Here is a 19,242-nt window from a genome sequence, read left to right as displayed (position 1 = left end):
AAGCACCACTGTCGAGACCTCGAGAAAAAGCACGGTCCCAGGAGTCATTTGTCCTCAGCCCCGAGGAGCAAGAGGGAAGCCTGGCCCTGATGGCAGAGCACCTGTGTGGCACTCGCTGCCATTTCTGTCTCCTCTGAGCACAGGGTGATGTGGCCAGAGAGCGAATGTGCTCTCACATTGAGAGGTTGAAGGGTTCATGCATCCATGATGGGAAGGCCGCCTCCCTGTCCTCCGACACGCGGGGTGTATGTACCCACAGCGTGTATGTACATGTGGGGAGCATGTACACGTGGGGTATACGTATAGCAGTGCCAGGGCCAGCGTGAGAGGAGCCAGACAGCTCCCTGCGGGGGGGCTCGGCCTCTGTGTGGCCAGAATGGGGCTCCTGCCGGCCTAGGGCTCCTGCCAGCACATCTCAGTGGTTCAGAGACTTGTGAGGGGCCTGGTTCTTCAGCTGCCTGTGGTGACAACCAGAGATGCCCGAAGACTGGACCCCTGGCCTCTGGCAGATCTGGGGGTGCAATGAGTTTTGGACCATGGGCGGCAAAGATGATCAACTAAAGAGTCACAACCGAAAACTTTGAAATCCCACCTGGTCCCCGAGAAACTGCACCTGGCCACCCACAAAGCACCTCGCACCCTGAGCACGTCAGCGCCCCCAGTGGTGATGGGTCACCTCTCTCCCTTCGAGCAGGAGGTGCTGGGCCCAGCATCATCCATCACAGACCAGGAGTCCATGACCTCACACTGCTGCTGCCCCCGGCGAGCTGCTGTCAGAGCTCCCCGGGCCGGGAAGCGCAGCGTGGCCGCCTCTACTGAGCACTGGGCTTACAGGCTGGGCCTCCTGGTCACCTCCAGAGTCCTCCACACTCCTCGCCGTCCAGCTGTCCGACCAGGACCAGCCGCAGCGTCCCTGCCGCCAGCTTGGGGACAGATGCATGGCCACATCACTCCTGCTCCAGACACCACACGTCCCTCCGACATGGCACCAGATGGTTTCGTCTGCCGATCATTTCATTCAGCTCGTGGGGGTGCCTGGAGCGGTGGATGGGCTGGTGGGTGGGGCAAGGGGTGTCGGGGCTGCAGCCCTCAGTCCGGAGGGCCTGCCGTGCCTGGAGGATGTGACAGAGGCAGGGCACAGGTGTGTGGCCCTGGGCAGAGGAGCGCTCGCCGGTGTCAGCTCTGCACCCCAGGTGACATCTTCATTGTCCCTGCTTTGCAGATCTGTCTCCCTGGGCGTCCCATCCAAGACCTGTTTCCCAGAAGGCAAAGCCCACTTTGTCAAACGTTCATTTATTAAAAATAATTTAATCTGTCTTCCCTCGCTTAATTAGCTCCAGAGCTCTGAGTGATATTTAAATAGATGATAACAGTGACAGTAAATCCTCTTTGGGACTGAAAACAAAATCTATTTCAACGTGAGCAGGGTGTTTTTCTTTTTTTTAGAAGACAGTGAAGTAAGGTTGGGGGAGGGGGGCGCTTACCCAGAATGCACTCACCTCCTGGACTAAATTTAACACATTAAAAAGTGGCTGCAGGGCCTCAGGGGGCACAATGAGGGTTTGGGGGTGGAAGGCGCTGGGCCCCTTTACCCTCCGGCTCAGGCCTGAGGCGAGTGGAGGGCCTTTCTCTGTGGGGCACGGCTCTCAGTCTGAGTTAGATGGAGCCGAGTCCCGGAGCATCAGACCGCGAGGTTGGCCCACTGAGGTTGTGTCTGTGAGGGGAAATAAATGAAATCATTTCTGATGTGGTCCACTGGGCGCAGCACACGCCCTCTCATCCAGCCGCTTGCTGTTCCTTCTTGTATAGAATTCCATCGACTTCTGAACACCGACTGCTCTTTCAAACCCCACATCCCTTCTGCGGGATCCTGAACCCCCAGTCAACAGGCTTCACTCTCGGGGGACCCGGGCCAGGGAGGGCTCCCCGCTGGGGACGGGCCTGGAGAAGCAGCCCGGCTTGCCCTGCGGACCTGTCCCGGAACGGCGGGGCCGGGCGGCCCGCGTGCTGCTGACCACCCTTTGCTCTTCCTGTGCCCGCAGATGCTGAGCTGCTTGGAGCACATGTACCATGACCTCTGCCTGGTCAGAGACTTCAGCATCAACCCCATCACGCTCAAGAGGTGGCTGGTAAGTGCAGCCCCTCCGGTCCCTCTCGAACAGTTTCATCCGGTTCCATGGGAGTGGCCATCTGGGCTCCGTCCTGATGGCCCTGCGCGTTCATGAGAGTTCTGCCAGGACATTCAGCCGGTCTGTGTCCCCTCCACACACTCCACCCCGCGCTCCTGCTCCAGGAAGTGAGAAAATGGTGAGGACAGGGCAGACAAGTGCAGCAGCGTGTTCTAAAGCAGGGGCATGTGTGTGTGTGTGTGTGTGTGTGTGTGTGCAAGGATGTATGAGTGTGTGAAAGTGTCTGAGTGTGTGCATGTTTGCGGGGAAAGTGCACATGAGTATGTACATGTACAAGTGTGCATGTGTATGAGTATGTGTGAGAGTGTTATGAGTGTGAGTTGGAGCATGTGAGTGTGCATGAGTGTGTTCATGTGTGAATATGTGTCAGTATGTGTGTGTGAGTATGAATGTGTTTGTGTAAGTATTGTGTGTGCATGTGTGTGTTTGTGTGAGTGTGCATGTGTGAGTGTGTGTATGTAGGTGTATGTGTATGTGAGTATGTATGTGAGGGTGTGCCTATGTAAATGTGCGTGTGTGTGTACATGTGTGGGTATGGGTGTGAGTAGTATGTGTGTGAATGTGTGTATGTGTGAAAGTGCATGTATGGGTGTGTGTTTAATAGCAGGCCTTTTTTAAAATAAAATATTACTCAGAACCAAATACTAAAGGCCTTCAAAGGTCAGACAGTCACTGGGACCCAGCTAGTCCCCCCGGCTCGCCCCTCAGCTCCATGTCCCAGTGTGGCGGCTCAGACACGCCCTGAGTCTAGGAGCCCACAGGGAAAACCTGGAGGTCTGTTCCCACACCCGCCCTCGGGCTACCCATCCTTACCGGCACTCACTCACAGGAACACCCGTCCTTACCTGTACTCACTCACAGGAACACCCGTCCTTACCTGCACTCACTCACAGGAACACCCGTCCTTACCTGCACTCACTCACAGGAACACCCGTCCTTACCTGTACTCACAGGAACACCCGTCCTTACCTGTACTCACTCACAGGGACACCCGTCCTTACCTGTACTCACTCACAGGAACACCCATCCTTACCTGTACTCACTCACAGGAACACCCGTCCTTACCTGCACTCACTCACAGGAACACCCGTCCTTACCTGCACTCACTCACAGGAACACCCGTCCTTACCTGTACTCACAGGAACACCCGTCCTTACCTGTACTCACTCACAGGAACACCCGTCCTTACCTGCACTCACTCACAGGAACACCCGTCCTTACCTATTATACTCACTCAGGAACACCCGTCCTTACCTGTACTCACTCACAGGAACACCCGTCCTTACCTATTATACTCACTCACAGGAACACCCGTCCTTACCTGCACTCACTCACAGGAACACCCGTCCTTACCTGCACTCACTCACAGGAACACCCGTCCTTACCTGCACTCACTCACAGGAACACCCGTCCTTACCTGTACTCACTCACAGGAACACCCGTCCTTACCTATTATACTCACTCACAGGAACACCCGTCCTTACCTGCACTCACTCACAGGAACACCCGTCCTTACCTGCACTTACTCACAGGAACACCCGTCCTTACCTGTACTCACAGGAACACCCGTCCTTACCTGTACTCACTCACAGGGACACCCGTCCTTACCTGTACTCACTCACAGGAACACCCGTCCTTACCTGCACTCACTCACAGGAACACCCATCCTTACCTGTACTCACTCACAGGAACACCCGTCCTTACCTGTACTCACTCACAGGAACACCCGTCCTTACCTGTACTCACTCACAGGAACACCCGTCCTTACCTGCACTCACTCACAGGAACACCCGTCCTTACCTGCACTCACTCACAGGAACACCCGTCCTTACCTGCACTCACTCACAGGAACACCCGTCCTTACCTGTACTCACTCACAGGAACACCCGTCCTTACCTATTATACTCACTCACAGGAACACCCGTCCTTACCTGCACTCACTCACAGGAACACCCGTCCTTACCTGCACTTACTCACAGGAACACCCGTCCTTACCTGTACTCACAGGAACACCCGTCCTTACCTGTACTCACTCACAGGGACACCCGTCCTTACCTGTACTCACTCACAGGAACACCCGTCCTTACCTGCACTCACTCACAGGAACACCCATCCTTACCTGTACTCACTCACAGGAACACCCGTCCTTACCTGTACTCACTCACAGGAACACCCGTCCTTACCTGTACTCACTCAGGAACACCCGTCCTTACCTATTATACTCACTCACAGGAACACCCGTCCTTACCTGCACTCACTCACAGGAACACCCATCCTTACCTGTACTCACTCACAGGAACACCCGTCCTTACCTGCACTCACTCACAGGAACACCCATCCTTACCTGTACTCACTCACAGGAACACCCGTCCTTACCTGCACTCACTCACAGGAACACCCGTCCTTACCTGCACTCACTCACAGGAACACCCGTCCTTACCTGCACTCACTCACAGGAACACCCGTCCTTACCTGCACTCACTCACAGGAACACCCGTCCTTACCTGCACTCACTCACAGGAACACCCGTCCTTACCTGTACTCACTCACAGGAACACCCGTCCTTACCTGCACTCACAGGAACACCCGTCCTTACCTGCACTCACTCACAGGAACACCCGTCCTTACCTGTACTCACTCACAGGAACACCCGTCCTTACCTGCACTCACTCATAGGAACACCCGTCCTTACCTGCACTCACTCACAGGAACACCCGTCCTTACCTGTACTCACTCACAGGAACACCCGTCCTTACCTGCACTCACAGGAACACTGTTGGCCTCGGGGTCAGACGAGGGTTGGGCACGGAGCATCTGGGACAGCTAGCGAGGGAGCTGGAGAGGGCGGTGGGCACAGGCGCAGGCAGTCAGACCCTCGTCTCCCGCAGCTCTGCGTGCACGACAACTACAGGAACAACCCTTTCCACAACTTCCGGCACTGCTTCTGCGTGGCCCAGATGATGTACAGCATGATCTGGCTCTGCGGGCTCCAGGTGGGTCTCGGGGATCCCCTCCAGGGGATGGCAGGGACGCACTCCCACCCAGAGGGGACAGACAGCCTTGGGGCTCCGCAGCAGCTCCTCCACCCTCCAGGGAACCCACCCAGCCCATCGATGTCATCTCCCTCCTAGGCGAGGCGCTTCTGATTCACTGAGCAAGTGGGCCCTCCTCACCCCACCCCAGAGAGGGGCGGGTCCTCTCCCACCGGGCCAGCGGCTGGAGGGGGCTCCATCCTGCCCTTGTCACTAGTTTCCCACCCCACGCCACGCCCTCCTCATCCCATCCCCCCTCTCTAATCCAGGAGAAGTTTTCCCAAATGGATATCTTGATCCTAATGACCGCAGCCATCTGCCACGATTTGGACCATCCAGGATACAACAACACGTGCGTGCATGGTGACTTTTCGTTTTAAAGGGCACTCGGTGTAGCTCAATACTCAGACCAGTCCCAAATCGGAGCTGTCAGCGGAGGCCTCTGACCCCCCAGCGCCACCTCCAGGGGACACAGCTCCCCACTTTGGAACTTTGTCCAAGGCCTTGGGCCTCCCTCGGGCAGACCCTGCAAGGTTACCAAACCCTAAGAGGCTGCCACACCCTCCTGTGGTCCTGGCTGCAGGCTGTGCCTCTGCACAGGCCTGGAGCCCTGGCGGTACCTGAAGCAGGGCCTGATGCCCACACACGGACAGGGATCTCACTCCCCCCACGGCAGCCTCCCCACCCTGCTCCCAACAGGGACCGTGCCAGGGCTAGGACTGAGTGAGAGGAGGGTGGATGAGCGGGGAGTGGGAGGGGTCCACGGTGGGCCATGGGGGCTTTGCTGGAACATTGGTCCATTCCTGCCTCTTGGAGACGAAGGCACAGAGTCCCACCCACCTGACGCCGCAGTCCCGACCGCGTTGAATCGGTTTGCGTTTACAGAGACGCGTGGCTTCTTTCTATCAAACGTGTGTATCTGTATATCGAGTTTTATTGTACGCACAAGGAGCTCAAATGTGCCCGAGAACCTTGCTGCCATGTGCAGCACCATGGATTCTAAGGCGTGGGAGCCCGTGGGCACCCACTCCCTCGGTGCCCACTCGGTGACAGGCCGGCACGGGGCCTGGACCACAGCATCCGAATCTTCTCCCAAATGCCTGCCTTTGCATGTATTGAAATGTTTTGCAAGGTGCCATACCGAAAGGCCCGGTCACCATGAGGGCACCGTAACAGAGAACTGGAGATTTCTGGGTGCTGTCCACCTGGTAGGGCTATAAAAACTTGGGATCGTCTCATTAAAGGTGCAGCAGAGAGTCAGGGAGCCGGGAGAAGTGAGCTCCTGGCACGGGCAGAGGGCACCCGCCTTCACCAGCCCCTTCACAACTGTCTCCCAGCCCCTACGGGCACCACTGTACACCTCAGCGTGTTGCCCTGACATACAGGCACCTCTAAGTGCAGGCTCCTGAGGCTCCTACCCCCTCATCCCCTATTCCAGGTACCAGATCAACGCCCGCACCGAGCTGGCCGTGCGCTACAACGACATCTCGCCCCTGGAGAACCACCACTGCGCCGTGGCCTTCCAGATCCTCGCCCAGCCTGAGTGCAACATCTTCTCCAACGTGCAGCCCGACGGGTTCAAGCAGATCAGACAGGTGTGCGGGGGTGGGGGGCACTCTGACTGCAGCGTGAGGGGGCGGTTTGGGGGGAGACAGTGAGCACGACCACAAGAGAACCCCTTCTCTGGGCTGAGGCTCCCGGAAGCTCCCGGTCACAGCAGCGCCCACAGGGATCCTGGGGAGCGGGCCCCCTTCCCACCACCTCCAAGGCCACATACACTGAGTGGCCAGATTATTATGATCTCTGAACGCATAATAATCTGGCCACTCAGTGTATATCCTATATAATAAAAGGCTAATATGCAAATTGTCCCCTCGACCAGGAGTTCAACCAGCAGGCAGGCCGGCCAACCGCCCATGTCCCTGCCCCCTGGCCAGGCTGGCTGGACCCCACCCATGCACGAATTCATGCACCGGGCCTCTAATATATATATACTGAGTGGCCAGATTATTATGCGTTCAGAGATCATCATAATCTGGCCACTCAGTGTAGTGCCCCAGGAAGAGGCGCACGCCCCTGGCATGCGTTCCTGGGATTCCACTGACGGCAGTTCACACCCACGGTTGAGCTTATCCTTGGAGAGCCGCCCTTTCTCCATTGCCACCAGGGGAGTGAGGCCCACAGACGTTGGGTAACTTGCCCAGGGAACACAGTGAGCACACAGCAGACCCTGGACAGACACACCTGCTCCATCCAACCTAGCAGGGCCCTGACCACTGTCCCCTAGCCCCCAGCTGCTGTCCCCTGCACCCCAGGACCCAGTCTGCCCACTGCCCACTTCAGCTAAGAGACTTTACCACTTCTCAGGGCATGTTGGGAGGAGGCTGAGAGCGCCCCCTGTCCTGAGGCAGACACTTCCACTCACCACAAATGACAGCCCTCGCTCAGGAGGTCCCGCCGAGCACGACTCTGTGCTCCATCCTCTGACGTTTGCAGGGGAGGGAGGGTCTCAGGGTGATCTTTTGGAGGAATGTAGTAGGTTGAATGGTAGCCGCACCCCTGCCAAAAAAACAAAAACAAAATGTATGTCTACCTCCTGGCCCTCGGACCTCGTGAAGGTACCCTTCTTTGGAAAAAAGGGTCTTCACAGCTGTATTGTTAGGATCTCTAGATACGATTAGTTTGGGCTATCCAGGTGGGCCCTAAATCCCATGACAAGTGTCTCTACAAGAGACTGAAGAGGAGAAGACACAGATACACGGACGACAAGGCCATGAGATGACAGAGGCAGAGACTGGAGTGATGTGCACACAAGCCAAGGAATGCTGGGCCACCAGCAGCTGGAAGAAGCAGGAGGGACCCTCCCCTGGAGCCCTGGGAAGGAGGAGGGCCCTCTGACACCTTGGATTCAGACTTCTGGCCTCCAGAACCCAGAGAGAACACCTTTGTGGTCCTCTCTGTCCCCCGGTCTATGTGGATGGCAGCCTGGGACACGGCACAGGGGCCAAGGTCCGTGTCTGGAGGAGCCACGCCCTGACAGTCCATGGATGAAACCGCACCCATTTGATGTCTTCGTGGCCTTCCCTGTAGCTGCGCCTGATAAAGGGTCTAGAATCCAGAGCTGGAAACCTTCCCTCCCTCCCTCCGGAGGCTGATAAGCTTCACTCTGTCGGAAAACAGCTTCATAAACCAGTTTCCCCACTGGCCCCGCTTCCAGGAAGTTCAGAGCTAAATGCAGTGCTTAATCACTGTCGTCGTCGTCGCTGAATCACGTTCCCGGCGCATTCCCTCCTCAAGCCCAGGCTTCTGGCCTCTCCCCCGTGTTTATGGAACCACCAGGCAAGCAGGTGCCACCTGTTGTTCTGAAAAGCCCTAGGAAACCTTTCTCCGAAGCAGGTAAAGGGCAAATCCTGGAGGCAGCACTGCATTGGCTGCTGCCCCTGATGGCTGCCCAGCGACCTAGAATACATACGACCTGGAGAATCCGAGCACCTGAACACCCCTTGGTGGGAGACTAAGCAACCCCTGGGAAGGAAGTGCCTGGCTGGAGAAGCGGCTAACCCCACAGCCCAGATCTTCCTCGTGTCCGCCATGGGGACACACAGGGTTGTCCTGCCTCAAACACTTCATGTTCAAACGAGACTTTTTCTGAGAATAAAATGAGCTGTCCCAATTTTTTTAATATTTTTATTGATTTCAGAAAGGAAGGGAAATGGAGAGAATGATAGAAACATCAATGATGAGAGAGAATCATTGATCAGCTGCCTCCTGCACGCCCCTACTGGGGATCGAGCCCAAAACCTGGGCATGTGTCCTGACGGGGAATCAAACGGTGACCTCCTGATTCTTAGGTGGACACTCAACTGCTGAGCCACGCCAGCCAGGCAGTTGTCCCGATTTTTAATAACATCTTGTCATTGAATATTTTGAGGGCTAACTCCTCACGGGCATAGGTCCTTCCCTGTTACACAATTAAATTCACAGGGAAATGGCACCATTCAGAAAGTCAGTTGTGCCCCACCCCCTCCTCCAAAACACATCTGAGATGATCTTTGTTGGATGACTTGAGCTCTGCAGTTGATGATTGTGGTTTTATTTTTTTGAAAAAGTAGAATAACATACTTGGCACAGCGGTGTGTTTGTAAATGCTTGTGGGTGGGTGGATGGATATACAGACCAACAGACAAACAGATGGACAAATTAGATGGATAAATTGATGGGTGGATGAGTGGATTGCAGGGATGGATGGGTGGATGGATGGATGGATGGATGGATGGATGGATGGATGAATGGATGGTCCGATGGTCATGGTTTTGAATTATGTTACTTTTAAGCCAATAACTGACTAATAAGGTAATGGAATATTTATATTAAAAACTCATTGCGTCTTCATTTACAAATTTGTTCATGGAAGAATGCCATTGTACATACTCAGACTTTGATCATTCCCAAGCAATAGGTACACATGTCATCACATACAGATTAGATAACAGGGGGAAAATACCCTTGGAAAATCGGTCATTGACCTCCAACAAGATCTGGAATGCACACACCATGGGTCTAGATTACTAAACCATGGGAAGCCTTTGTCCGTGGCTAAGCCACCATCCACGAGGGCATCATCCTGGGAGACCTGGTGTGGCTGCTGCTGCTTCATAGACACAGCGCGGGAGGAGGGGTCAGGCTCCACCTGGGCCTGAACCCCAGGCTTCCACCTTCCCCCTGCAGCCTGCTTCTGTATCTAAAAATGAGGACAGCGCCCTAGCCAGTTTGGCTCAGTGGATAGAGCATAGGCCTGTGGACCAAAGGGTCCGGGGTTCGATTCAGGTCAAGGGCCGGTACCACAGTTGCAGGTTCCCAGGCCCTGGCGGGACTCATGCAGGAGGCAACCAATCAATGTGTTTCTCTCACATCAATGTTCCTCTCCGCCTTTCCCTCTCTCTTCCACTCTCTCTAAAAATCAATGGGAAAATAGCCTCGGGTGAGGATTAACAGAAATAATAATAAATAAAATAAAAATGAGGGCAGTGATTCCTAGACACACACAGGGCTGGCATGTGGACTGCATGGCATGGTGTGTGCAGAGGGCTCAGCACACAGTCGGCGCTCACTGAGGAATCCTTGGGATTTGCCCGATGTTCATACTTTGCTCTTTCGCTCTTCAGGGCATGATCACATTAATCTTGGCCACTGACATGGCCAGGCACGCAGAGATCATGGATTCCTTCAAAGAGAAGATGGAGAACTTCGACTACAGCAACGAGGAGCACATGACCCTGGTGAGTAAGCTCGTTTCGCCTCTTGGGGGTCGGGGAGCTGGTGAGGGAGTCCTTCCCCCAGCTCAGACTGGAAACCAAGAAACCACAAATGCTACTTGCCTTGGAGGGAGGTGGCGATAAAGCTGGTTTTCAAAGTTCCCCGTCTCACCAGGAAGGCCACCTGGTAGGAACCTCCCCCGGGAAAGCTCCGTCGTGGCTTCGGGCAGCGTTCTTCCACGCTCCCTCTCATTCTGGTGTGAAGATAGTAAGTGGGTAACGGCGATTCATCTTGCTCTGGTTTCCTGAGAATAGAGTTGGCTCTCTCACAAAGGACAGCCCCGGAAAACATGCTGAACCCAGCCTTTCGGAGGGCCACTTGGGGACCCGGTGGCCCAGGCCTGAGGCCTTGAATAAGCTCCCCCAGGACAGCCATACCCGGGCTGGCCCCAGCCTGGTGTCGGGGGCAGCGTCCCCCTGAGGCCTGCCAGGCAGAGCCCCATTGCCTGCAGCCCGACTCCTCACACAGGAGTCGAGAAAGGCCTGGATCGGTTCCCAGGAAGCCATGGGGCAGGGCGACGAGGGAAGGACTGAAGGGCAGCGCTCACCTCGAGGTTCAGCTGAAGCTGTGCCAAGTCAGGTTCCCCCAGGCCCCCCTCCTGGGAGAGCAGCCCAGGCAGATTCGGGGCCCACAGCCCGGGTGGACCTGCATCAGACTCTGAGCAGCAGCCAACACTGACCTCAAACACTGGCGATTCCAGGTGACAGTCACTGGGCCTGGAGCAAGTCATTTGTGCTGCAGCCGGTCCCAACGGCACTCACATGGTTCAGGTGGAAACGCTCTGGCTGGATCCTTTGGCCTGGCGAGTCTCCATCCGAGGGACCAAATGCATGCCCAGACCTCCCCAGGCTCGGAGGGAGTTGGTCTCCTGGGAGGACCAGAAAGGCACCCAACCAGGGAACAGCACAAACAAGATGTGGCCGGGCACAGGGCTGTGCTGTGGGGCTGAAACCGGGGGCTGGGTGGCCAGGAAGGCTGGAGAGAGGGGCCAGAGCAGGACCTGGAAGGACGCAGGGGGAGAGGAGGTTTCTGCAGGGTGGCAGCTTGGGCCGAGGTTCAGAGGCAGAGGCCCGGCTGGCACAGGGAAGACGCCGGGCCTGGGAGCAGAGGGCAGAAGCTAATGACACCTCGGACATTTGCACAGTTTTGCTAACCCTGGGCTGCGGGGGACAGGCGGAATCTGTGGTTGCCCGTCCTGTTCAGGGGTTGGGGTGCCAAGGCTATGCCCTCGCCGCTTTTACGTTGAGGGTCCCCTTCACCCTATATTTCTAATGTGCCACTTTGTCGCTGGGGGGGTGGTCCCAGCACTATCCACTCCTATTACCCTTTTAACCTCTGATTCCTCATGTCACATGAGTAAGAGTCTGGAAGCTTTGGCCAGAAATAAATGATCAAGATTTATTCGAGGATCTTGGGATTTGCCAACCGGAAACACAGCTAGGCCAAAACCCAGAAATGTCCCGGAGAAGAAAGAAAAGCTAAGAGTAGTTATAGCAAAATGTACATCCTGGAGAAGGACCGGTCTGCATTTTTTGGCCCTCGGATTGGTCCAGGATGGTCTGGAGGATGGACGCCAGGAGGTCTGGTCACGTTCAGCGCGGTCTGGTTACAAGAACATTCTTTTCTTAGTCCTTCTGAGGTAATCAATCAGAGGATTACCTGGAGGTCTGCTGTATGTCCAGGCATTGACACGGGACTGGAGAGTTCAAGTGCAAGTTCCCAGCTGGTTAGAACAAGACTAGAATCGTCTCCTTTTGCCTTAAGCAATGTGATTTTAATAATTTAGCAGCTTGACTGAAGTGGCTCCATTATTCATCACTAACGATGCCTCTCTACACTTTTTCCTGTATCTTCAATAATCAAGAACTTCTTAATGTATATTCATATGACAGAAGGTCCTCGTGTTAAATGGGCTGTTCTACCACTCAAGGTCCTGCCAAGAAAACATTCTGAGCCCTAGCCAGTGTGGCTCAGTGGATAGAGCATCAACTTGCGGACAAAGAGTCCCAGGTTCAATTCCGGTCAAGGGCACATACCTCAATTGCAGGCTACTCCCTAGCCCCAGCCCTGGTCAGGGCACATGCAGGAGGCAACCAATTGATGTGTTTCTCTCACCTCGACATTTCTCTCTGCCTTTCCCTCTCTCTTCCACTTTCTCTAAAAATCAATGGAATAATATCCTCGGGTGAGAATTTAAAAAAAAAAAGAAAAACATTCTGATCCTATGGGGGTGCAGTGACGCCCCATTCTCCCCAGTTGAGGCTGAGGGTCTAGATGCGGACCGCCAGGGCCCCCACCGCAGGTGCCCCGGCCGAGCCATGGAGGGGCAGCAACGCTCAGCCCCGTCCGCAGCACTGGGCGGCAAGTCCAGCCCAACAGCGTGGGTTCCGGTCTGCGCGCCACTGCCTGACCCCAAGCCTCTTCTTGCAGCTGAAGATGATTTTGATAAAATGCTGTGATATCTCTAACGAGGTGCGTCCGATGGAAGTAGCAGAGCCGTGGGTGGACTGCTTATTAGAAGAATACTTCATGCAGGTAAGAGTATTTTATGGGACTATTTCACGCACAGCAGTCAAACCTCCTGTGGCTCTGCTTGGCCCCTTACGCGGGGCCCAGTTTGAATCGTGGCAGATGGGTCACAGTGGGCACAGACGGGTCGGCAGAAGCTCCTCCAGCCCCCAGAAAGCCTGCACCACAGGTGCACAGCACACATGAGCGAGGTTGTCATTTCAGACATGAGAGACGGTGGCAGCCTGGAAAAGCTAATGCTGTGAAACTGCCACCTGTCACCGCTAAGCCAGCCGCTATGAGGGGCAGGCATGTCAGGCAACGGCCTGGAGGTCAAGAACTGCAGAGACAAGAAGGGCCCCGGGGGCGGCCAGGGAAGCTCTGATGAACCCGGGGGGGGGGGGGGGGGATGGAGGGTGTCTACAAGCTACTTTTACCACTGCGCGTTCTCGTGACCCACTTACTTAGCCTCTGCCTGTCCCCTCCCCTCAGTCCTCACGGCACGGCCCTGCATGCCCTATGTAGCACTCAGAATAGCATCATCTTTCCAAATAACTAGTAATGGTGATTACTGATTTACATAACGCTCCGTGGTTGGGTTGGCTGTGGCATATTAGCTCATATTTCTCTTCCTCGAAGAACAGTGATCCCCAGAGCCCCCCAAGTTCCCTGCGTGTTTCTTTAATGTTGCGTCTGCTGCCCTCCCCAGAGCGACCGCGAGAAGTCGGAAGGCCTTCCCGTGGCCCCTTTCATGGACCGGGACAAAGTGACCAAAGCCACGGCCCAGATTGGGTTCATCAAGTTTGTCCTGATCCCGATGTTTGAAGCAGTGACCAAGGTGAGTGACCATCACCACGCCCTGGGCGACATGGCAGGCAGTGAGACACACGGGAGCGCACAGCCGTGCACACACATGCACGCACACTCACACGCTCACCCACACGCTCACACACATGTGCATGTGAACTGTAGCTGCCCGCCGGACACCCCACCTGAAGCCCCCCTCCACCTTAACACCACCACGCCCAAAACTCTCCCTCCCACTCCCCGCTGGCCCTCCCGCCTCCTGCTCCTCCAGCAGCACACCCACAGGACCTCCTGGCTTCCCCTTCCTGCGCCACCACGGCCAGCCTGCTCGTCCCCATGGAGACCTCCTCCGAGGGGCCCTCCCCTCCCGGGCTCCAGAGAGGAGCCTGTGTCAGCTCCTCTCACCTTCACCTTCGGAAGAACCTCCTAACCGGTCCCCATCTCCATCTCACTCACTCCACCCAGCACACGGCTGTCACCAGATTAACCTTCAGAAAGGAGACTGTCTCCACCTCTCTCCTGAGCCTTCCATGGCTCCCCACTGCCCCACACAGGGCCATGGTCCCCATCCTCCGTAGCTCCTCTGTCTGGCAGGATGGCCCGCAGCTCCTGGTCCTGGCCTTCCTTCCGACCTTTACCTCCAAGGGCATCCTTCCTTCCCCTGGGCTCCCAGCTTCACGTGCTGCTCCCTCGGGCTTCCAGAACCGGCTCAGCGCGTCCTTCCTTAAGCCCCGGGGACCTCTCGCTTCTCGGGGAGCTGCCTTCTTGCACGCAGCGGTCTCTCCACACACTGTGCCTTCACGGCGGGCGAGCAGAGCGGGTCCCAGGCTGCAGTGGGGCGGGATGTGACCTTCCGGGAGGATAGCTGTGTGCACAGGGCTCCGGGGGGAGGGGCACCCTGTGCTGAGTCTCAGCAAATGTCCGACAGACTGGAGGACAGAGCCGCTCAGGCTGGAGGGCGGGCATGAGCGGAGTCCCTCCAGGCTCTGGGGCTGTCGGGGGCCTAGTGGCTGAAGTTGGCTTTGGAAGATGAGAAAGTGCAGCGTGGACAGTTGGGGGGACAGGGGGACATGGGAGGGGAGGGAAGGGAGTGGCTTCTACCAGGTCCCTGTGAAAAGCAGGAGACAGCGGGGACCGTGGAACTAGGTGGGCAGGTGGCAGGCGCGAGGGGCTCCAGGAACCATGGACCGAGCAGTGTCAGAGCCGGTCACCGTGGATGCCGTAGCAGGCCGCACCCCGGGGGCTCCGACAGCGCCCCGTGGATGCAGATTCCCCGTGCAACCCACTGAGACACAGGACCTGCCTTGTTTTCCCAAACGCTCTCCGTGGCCTCAGTGGCGCACGGTTGACCGAGTCTGTCTCCCTGCAGCTCTTCCCTGCGGTTGAGGAAAGCATGCTGCAGCCCCTGTGGGAATCCAGAGACCGCTACGAGGAACTGAAGCAGATGGACGAGGCCATGACGGAGGTAGGGCCTCCGTGGGACAGCGGGTGACGCGGGCTCCATCCGCACTGCTCATTCCCACCCAAAGGAGAGACAGGCCGACCACATCGGGGGATCTAACGTGGTTGGACGTCACATGACAGTGCGGCCCGCTGTGAGCTGACGAGGGTCAGCGTCCACGGCATCTCCCTTCCCTGGAGCAGCGCCGGCCCACGTCCTCCCTCTCCTCCTCCCGCCCCTGCGCTGACCTTGTTCACTGAGAGAGGCTCCCCCTGGCCTGGGAAGAGCCGCCAGCCACCGCGTCCCGGCTCCAGGCCACCACTCTCCCACGGGGCAGCTCAGCCCCTCCCAGGGGTCAGGGAGACAGACTGGGCCTGGCTTTAGGGCGCTTTGGGGGTTTTCAGGGGAGGACTAGTTCACAGGCTCAGAGCTTGGGTCGAGGTTTTCCCCAAAGCCCCCAAGTTGGTCTGGCCAAGTCAGGACCCCGGGGTGTGCGAATCTCTGCGTCAGGGCCCCCTGCCTCTTGGGACCACCCAATGACCTTCTCACCTGACCTCCAGCCACCCAAGGTGTGGCCTCCCCTCTCTCCGGGGGCCCCAATATAGCTGGAGCAGTCTCCCTGCTGCTTCATACTTTGGCCCCATGTGGCTGTGGCTGACCTCACCCCATCCCAGCCTGGCAGGGCCCCCAGCCTGGCAGGGCCCCCACCCTGGCTCTGCACCATGTCTTCTTCACTGCTCACTTCAGCCAGGGCCTCCCCCTTCACGGTGCCTCCACGTGCCTCTGCCACTGGGAACTCCCGCCACGCCCTGCTGAGGCTCGTCCTGTGTTGCTCTTGTCTCTCTCAGCCTCCTTGGTGCAATGCTGGGCGTGTAGTAGGTGCTCAATAAACACCTCTGAGCCCACAGAGAGATGGAGACAGCTCCTCTCACCTTCACCTTCAGAAGAACCTCCTAACCGATCCCCATCTCCATCTCACTCACTCCACCCAGCACACGGCTGTCACCAGGTTAACCTTCAGGAAGGAGACTGTCTCCACCTCTCCCCTGAGCCTTCCATGGCTCCCCACTGCCCCACACAGGGCCATGGTCCCCCATCCTCCGTAGCTCCTCTGTCTGGCAGGATGGCCCGCAGCTCCTGGTCCTGGCCTTCCTTCCGACCTTTACCTCCAAGGGCATCCTTCCTTCCCCATCTCTCCATCTCTCTAGTTAGATTCTAGCAGGTCACAGACAGGTGCCGAAACTCCAAAAGCTTAAGAGCAAATGATAGAGAGGACAGATGTAAGAAGAGGTGTCCCCCTGCCCAGACCCCCTGCAGGAGAGCTACAGAGCCCTGACTCGCCTGGGCCACCCACACGTCATCTCAGCGAAGGCCTTGAGTCTCCAAGTCCCAGCCCTGGCCACCCAGTGGGGCCCACTGGGACCCTCTAAGGCCCCTTCCTGCCCCCAGAAAGGACAGACCGAAAGGAGGTGGAAGGGAAATGGACTCCACCGTCACCACAGCCAGTCCGCAGGGCTGTGTGCACTGCAGCCAGTGTGAGCTCGCCATCCAGGCGCCAGGCAGTGGCCGCACTGGGTGAGGCCTCCCGTGGCAGGGAAGGTGGCCCGTGCACCGAGCTGTGTCTGAAAAGCTCACACATGTATGTTTGGCACAAGAAGGTTGCAGATGTTCGTCTCAGCTTCACGTTTTAGCATCTGCAGTCAACAGAGAGGTCCTGAGCAGACAAGCAGCCACCCTCACTGTCCCCGAGCCTGACTTCTCTGTCTCTGTCCTGGTTACAGAGGAAGACTGAGAGCCGGGCAGGCGGGGCCACCGACAAGTCAAGGGAGAAAAGCAGAGATGGGAAACCAAGTGAAGGTAATGCTGTTGTGCATTCATGTCCCAGCAGTTCCCACTAAAATGGAGCTGGATTGGAATCTGGGGAAAGAGGGAGGGAGGGAGGGAGGGAGGGAGAGAGGGAGGGAGGGAGGGAGGGAGGGAGGGAGGGAGGGAGGAAGGAGGAAATCTGAATACCAAATATTCTTAAATAAGTAAAATGTGTATGCCTTGCTTAGAATAATTAGGACCAGGCTCCGAAGGAGGGGGCATGCTTTAGTTCAGGGGTCCTCAAACTTTTTAAACAGGGGGCCAGTTCACTGTCCCTCAGACCGTTGGAGGGCCGGACTATAGTTTAAAAAAAAAACTATGAACAAATTCCTATGTGCACTGCGGGCCCGGGATGCGTCGGTTGCTAAGCAGGACAGGCAGCGGCACCCAGCGGGCCGGATAAATGTCCTCAGTGGGCCGCATGTGGCCCGCGGGCCGTAGTTTGAGGACGCCTGCTTTAGTTGATAGAAAAAGGTCAGTAATTAGCACTTAGAAGTGTGCCACTTCTAAGGGAAAACGCTTTTTTTAATCTTTTCACCAAGAAAGTATTGGTGAGCATGGCTGTGATCAAGCACTTGCTGGCATCAGCCATGCCGTCAGTCCGTGCAGAAGACACACCAGCCATTCGGCCCGAATAATAAGGATACACCACACAGGTGGCTGACGGATCTTTTGGGAGAGTTTCGGTTTATAAAGCAGCACGGTGCCGGCAGGAGAAACCAGATTTGGTTTTATTAGAGGAACGGAGGCCCTGGCATCCAGCAGCCAGCAAAGCAAGCCTTAGGGCCAGGCTTTGCACTGGCGACCCAACCCCTGAGCCTCAGGGCCCGGGTCTCTAAATTACCATCACTGCTGTGGTTTTAGCAATTTGCCAAGCAGGGAGCTGGGACATAAGCACTCGGTAAATGCTGGCTTTCTTTTCTTTCTTTTTTTAATCTATTTTTATTGATTTCAGAGAGGGAGAGAGAGAAGCACCAATGATGAGAGAGAATCATTGATCGGCTGCCTCCTGCACGCCCCCTACTGGGAATCAAGCCCGCAACCTGAGCATGTGCCCTGACCCGGAATGGAACTGTGACCTCCCGGTTCATAGGTGGATGCTCAACCACTGAGCCACACCAGCCGGGCCGGCTTTCAATTTTGAAGTCAGATCATATTTTTTGAATGGCTCAGAAAAGGGATCAAAATTGTTTTATTTTCCCTAAACATGTTCAACGATAGGTCCGATGGCTCATTTTTCAAACAAGTGCACGTCTAATCCCGTGACACTTGTAATATCGCCTGCATGGTTCAATCCCAACAAAGACAAACCCGGAGTCCGTTTCCCTCCTGAGCAGGCCTCGCCTGAAAGAAGAGGACGTCCGTCCGCGGCATCTGGGCCCGGCCACTCGGCGTGAGACCCCTCCACGAGGAGAAGCTGATCCTGATCCCCTGGCGCCCACGACCAGAACCATTTTGTTCACTGACACACACACAAAAAGAGGAATTCATGATGCTGTACAGAATTTTTATTTTTAAACTGCCTTTTAAATAATATATTCTTATACAGAAATGGGTCCTGTACTTTTTCTTCAGTGGACGAGTGTGTCTGAGAAACGTGCTCACGTGGAGACAAGGACGCTGTGCGTTTTCGCAGACGCATCCAGAGCGCTTGCCCAGTGCGATGTGAGGCGCTCCTCGTGCAAGTTCAGCATTAAATGCCAGACCGCTGCCCGGAGCGCAAGGCGGTGCGTGTCCTGTGTTTGTGAGCTGCGAGGGCACTGGTGCCTGTGCGGGGAGGTGGGGACCCCAGGTCACACTGTGGACAACAGGAGGTCCATGCAGGACACAGACGTACCACAGGCGGTGCCGATGCACCGAGAGGTGGGCATTGAGCAGTTAACGCGCAGATGAGGAGCCGCGTTGACCTTCTCTGCACGTTAAAGGTGTCTGTTGCAAGGGAGGAAGCTGTCCTTTTCTTCCTGCCTTTGTCGTAGGGACAAGCATTGGGGACTTTCCGGGTGGCACTGGGCCCACAAAGGGAGAGCCAATCCCCGCTTGTTCATGGTCAAGCTTGAGGGGCCTCCACACCTGAGCTCTCACC

At 56.3% G+C, this 19,242-nt stretch overlaps 1 protein-coding gene across 2 annotated transcripts in view; it reads left to right on the top strand.

The window, feature by feature from the left end:
• Positions 1-18,885, top strand: part of PDE9A (phosphodiesterase 9A) — a 94,557-nt gene extending 75,672 nt beyond the window's left edge. Inside the window, exons 10-19 of one of the 2 annotated variants that reach the window (XM_080655411.1) lie at positions 2,043-2,129; positions 5,078-5,182; positions 5,491-5,573; positions 6,660-6,816; positions 10,387-10,500; positions 12,968-13,072; positions 13,755-13,883; positions 15,222-15,317; positions 17,075-17,150; positions 18,497-18,885. In XM_080655411.1, the coding sequence (XP_080511537.1) occupies positions 2,043-2,129; positions 5,078-5,182; positions 5,491-5,573; positions 6,660-6,816; positions 10,387-10,500; positions 12,968-13,072; positions 13,755-13,883; positions 15,222-15,317; positions 17,075-17,150; positions 18,497-18,507 (963 nt within the window). In that variant the 3' untranslated portion in view covers positions 18,508-18,885. The remainder of the gene's footprint in view (positions 1-2,042; positions 2,130-5,077; positions 5,183-5,490; positions 5,574-6,659; positions 6,817-10,386; positions 10,501-12,967; positions 13,073-13,754; positions 13,884-15,221; positions 15,318-17,074; positions 17,151-18,496) is intronic. The other variant, XM_080655412.1, reaches the window with a different exon arrangement.
• The last annotated feature ends 357 nt before the right edge of the window (positions 18,886-19,242 follow it).

This window comes from Plecotus auritus, assembly GCF_963455305.1.
Source record: "Plecotus auritus genome assembly, chromosome: 2".
NCBI lineage: Eukaryota > Metazoa > Chordata > Mammalia > Chiroptera > Vespertilionidae > Plecotus > Plecotus auritus.
The sequence above is the reverse complement of the archived record's forward strand: the minus strand, read 5'-3'. Positions and strand labels throughout refer to the sequence as shown.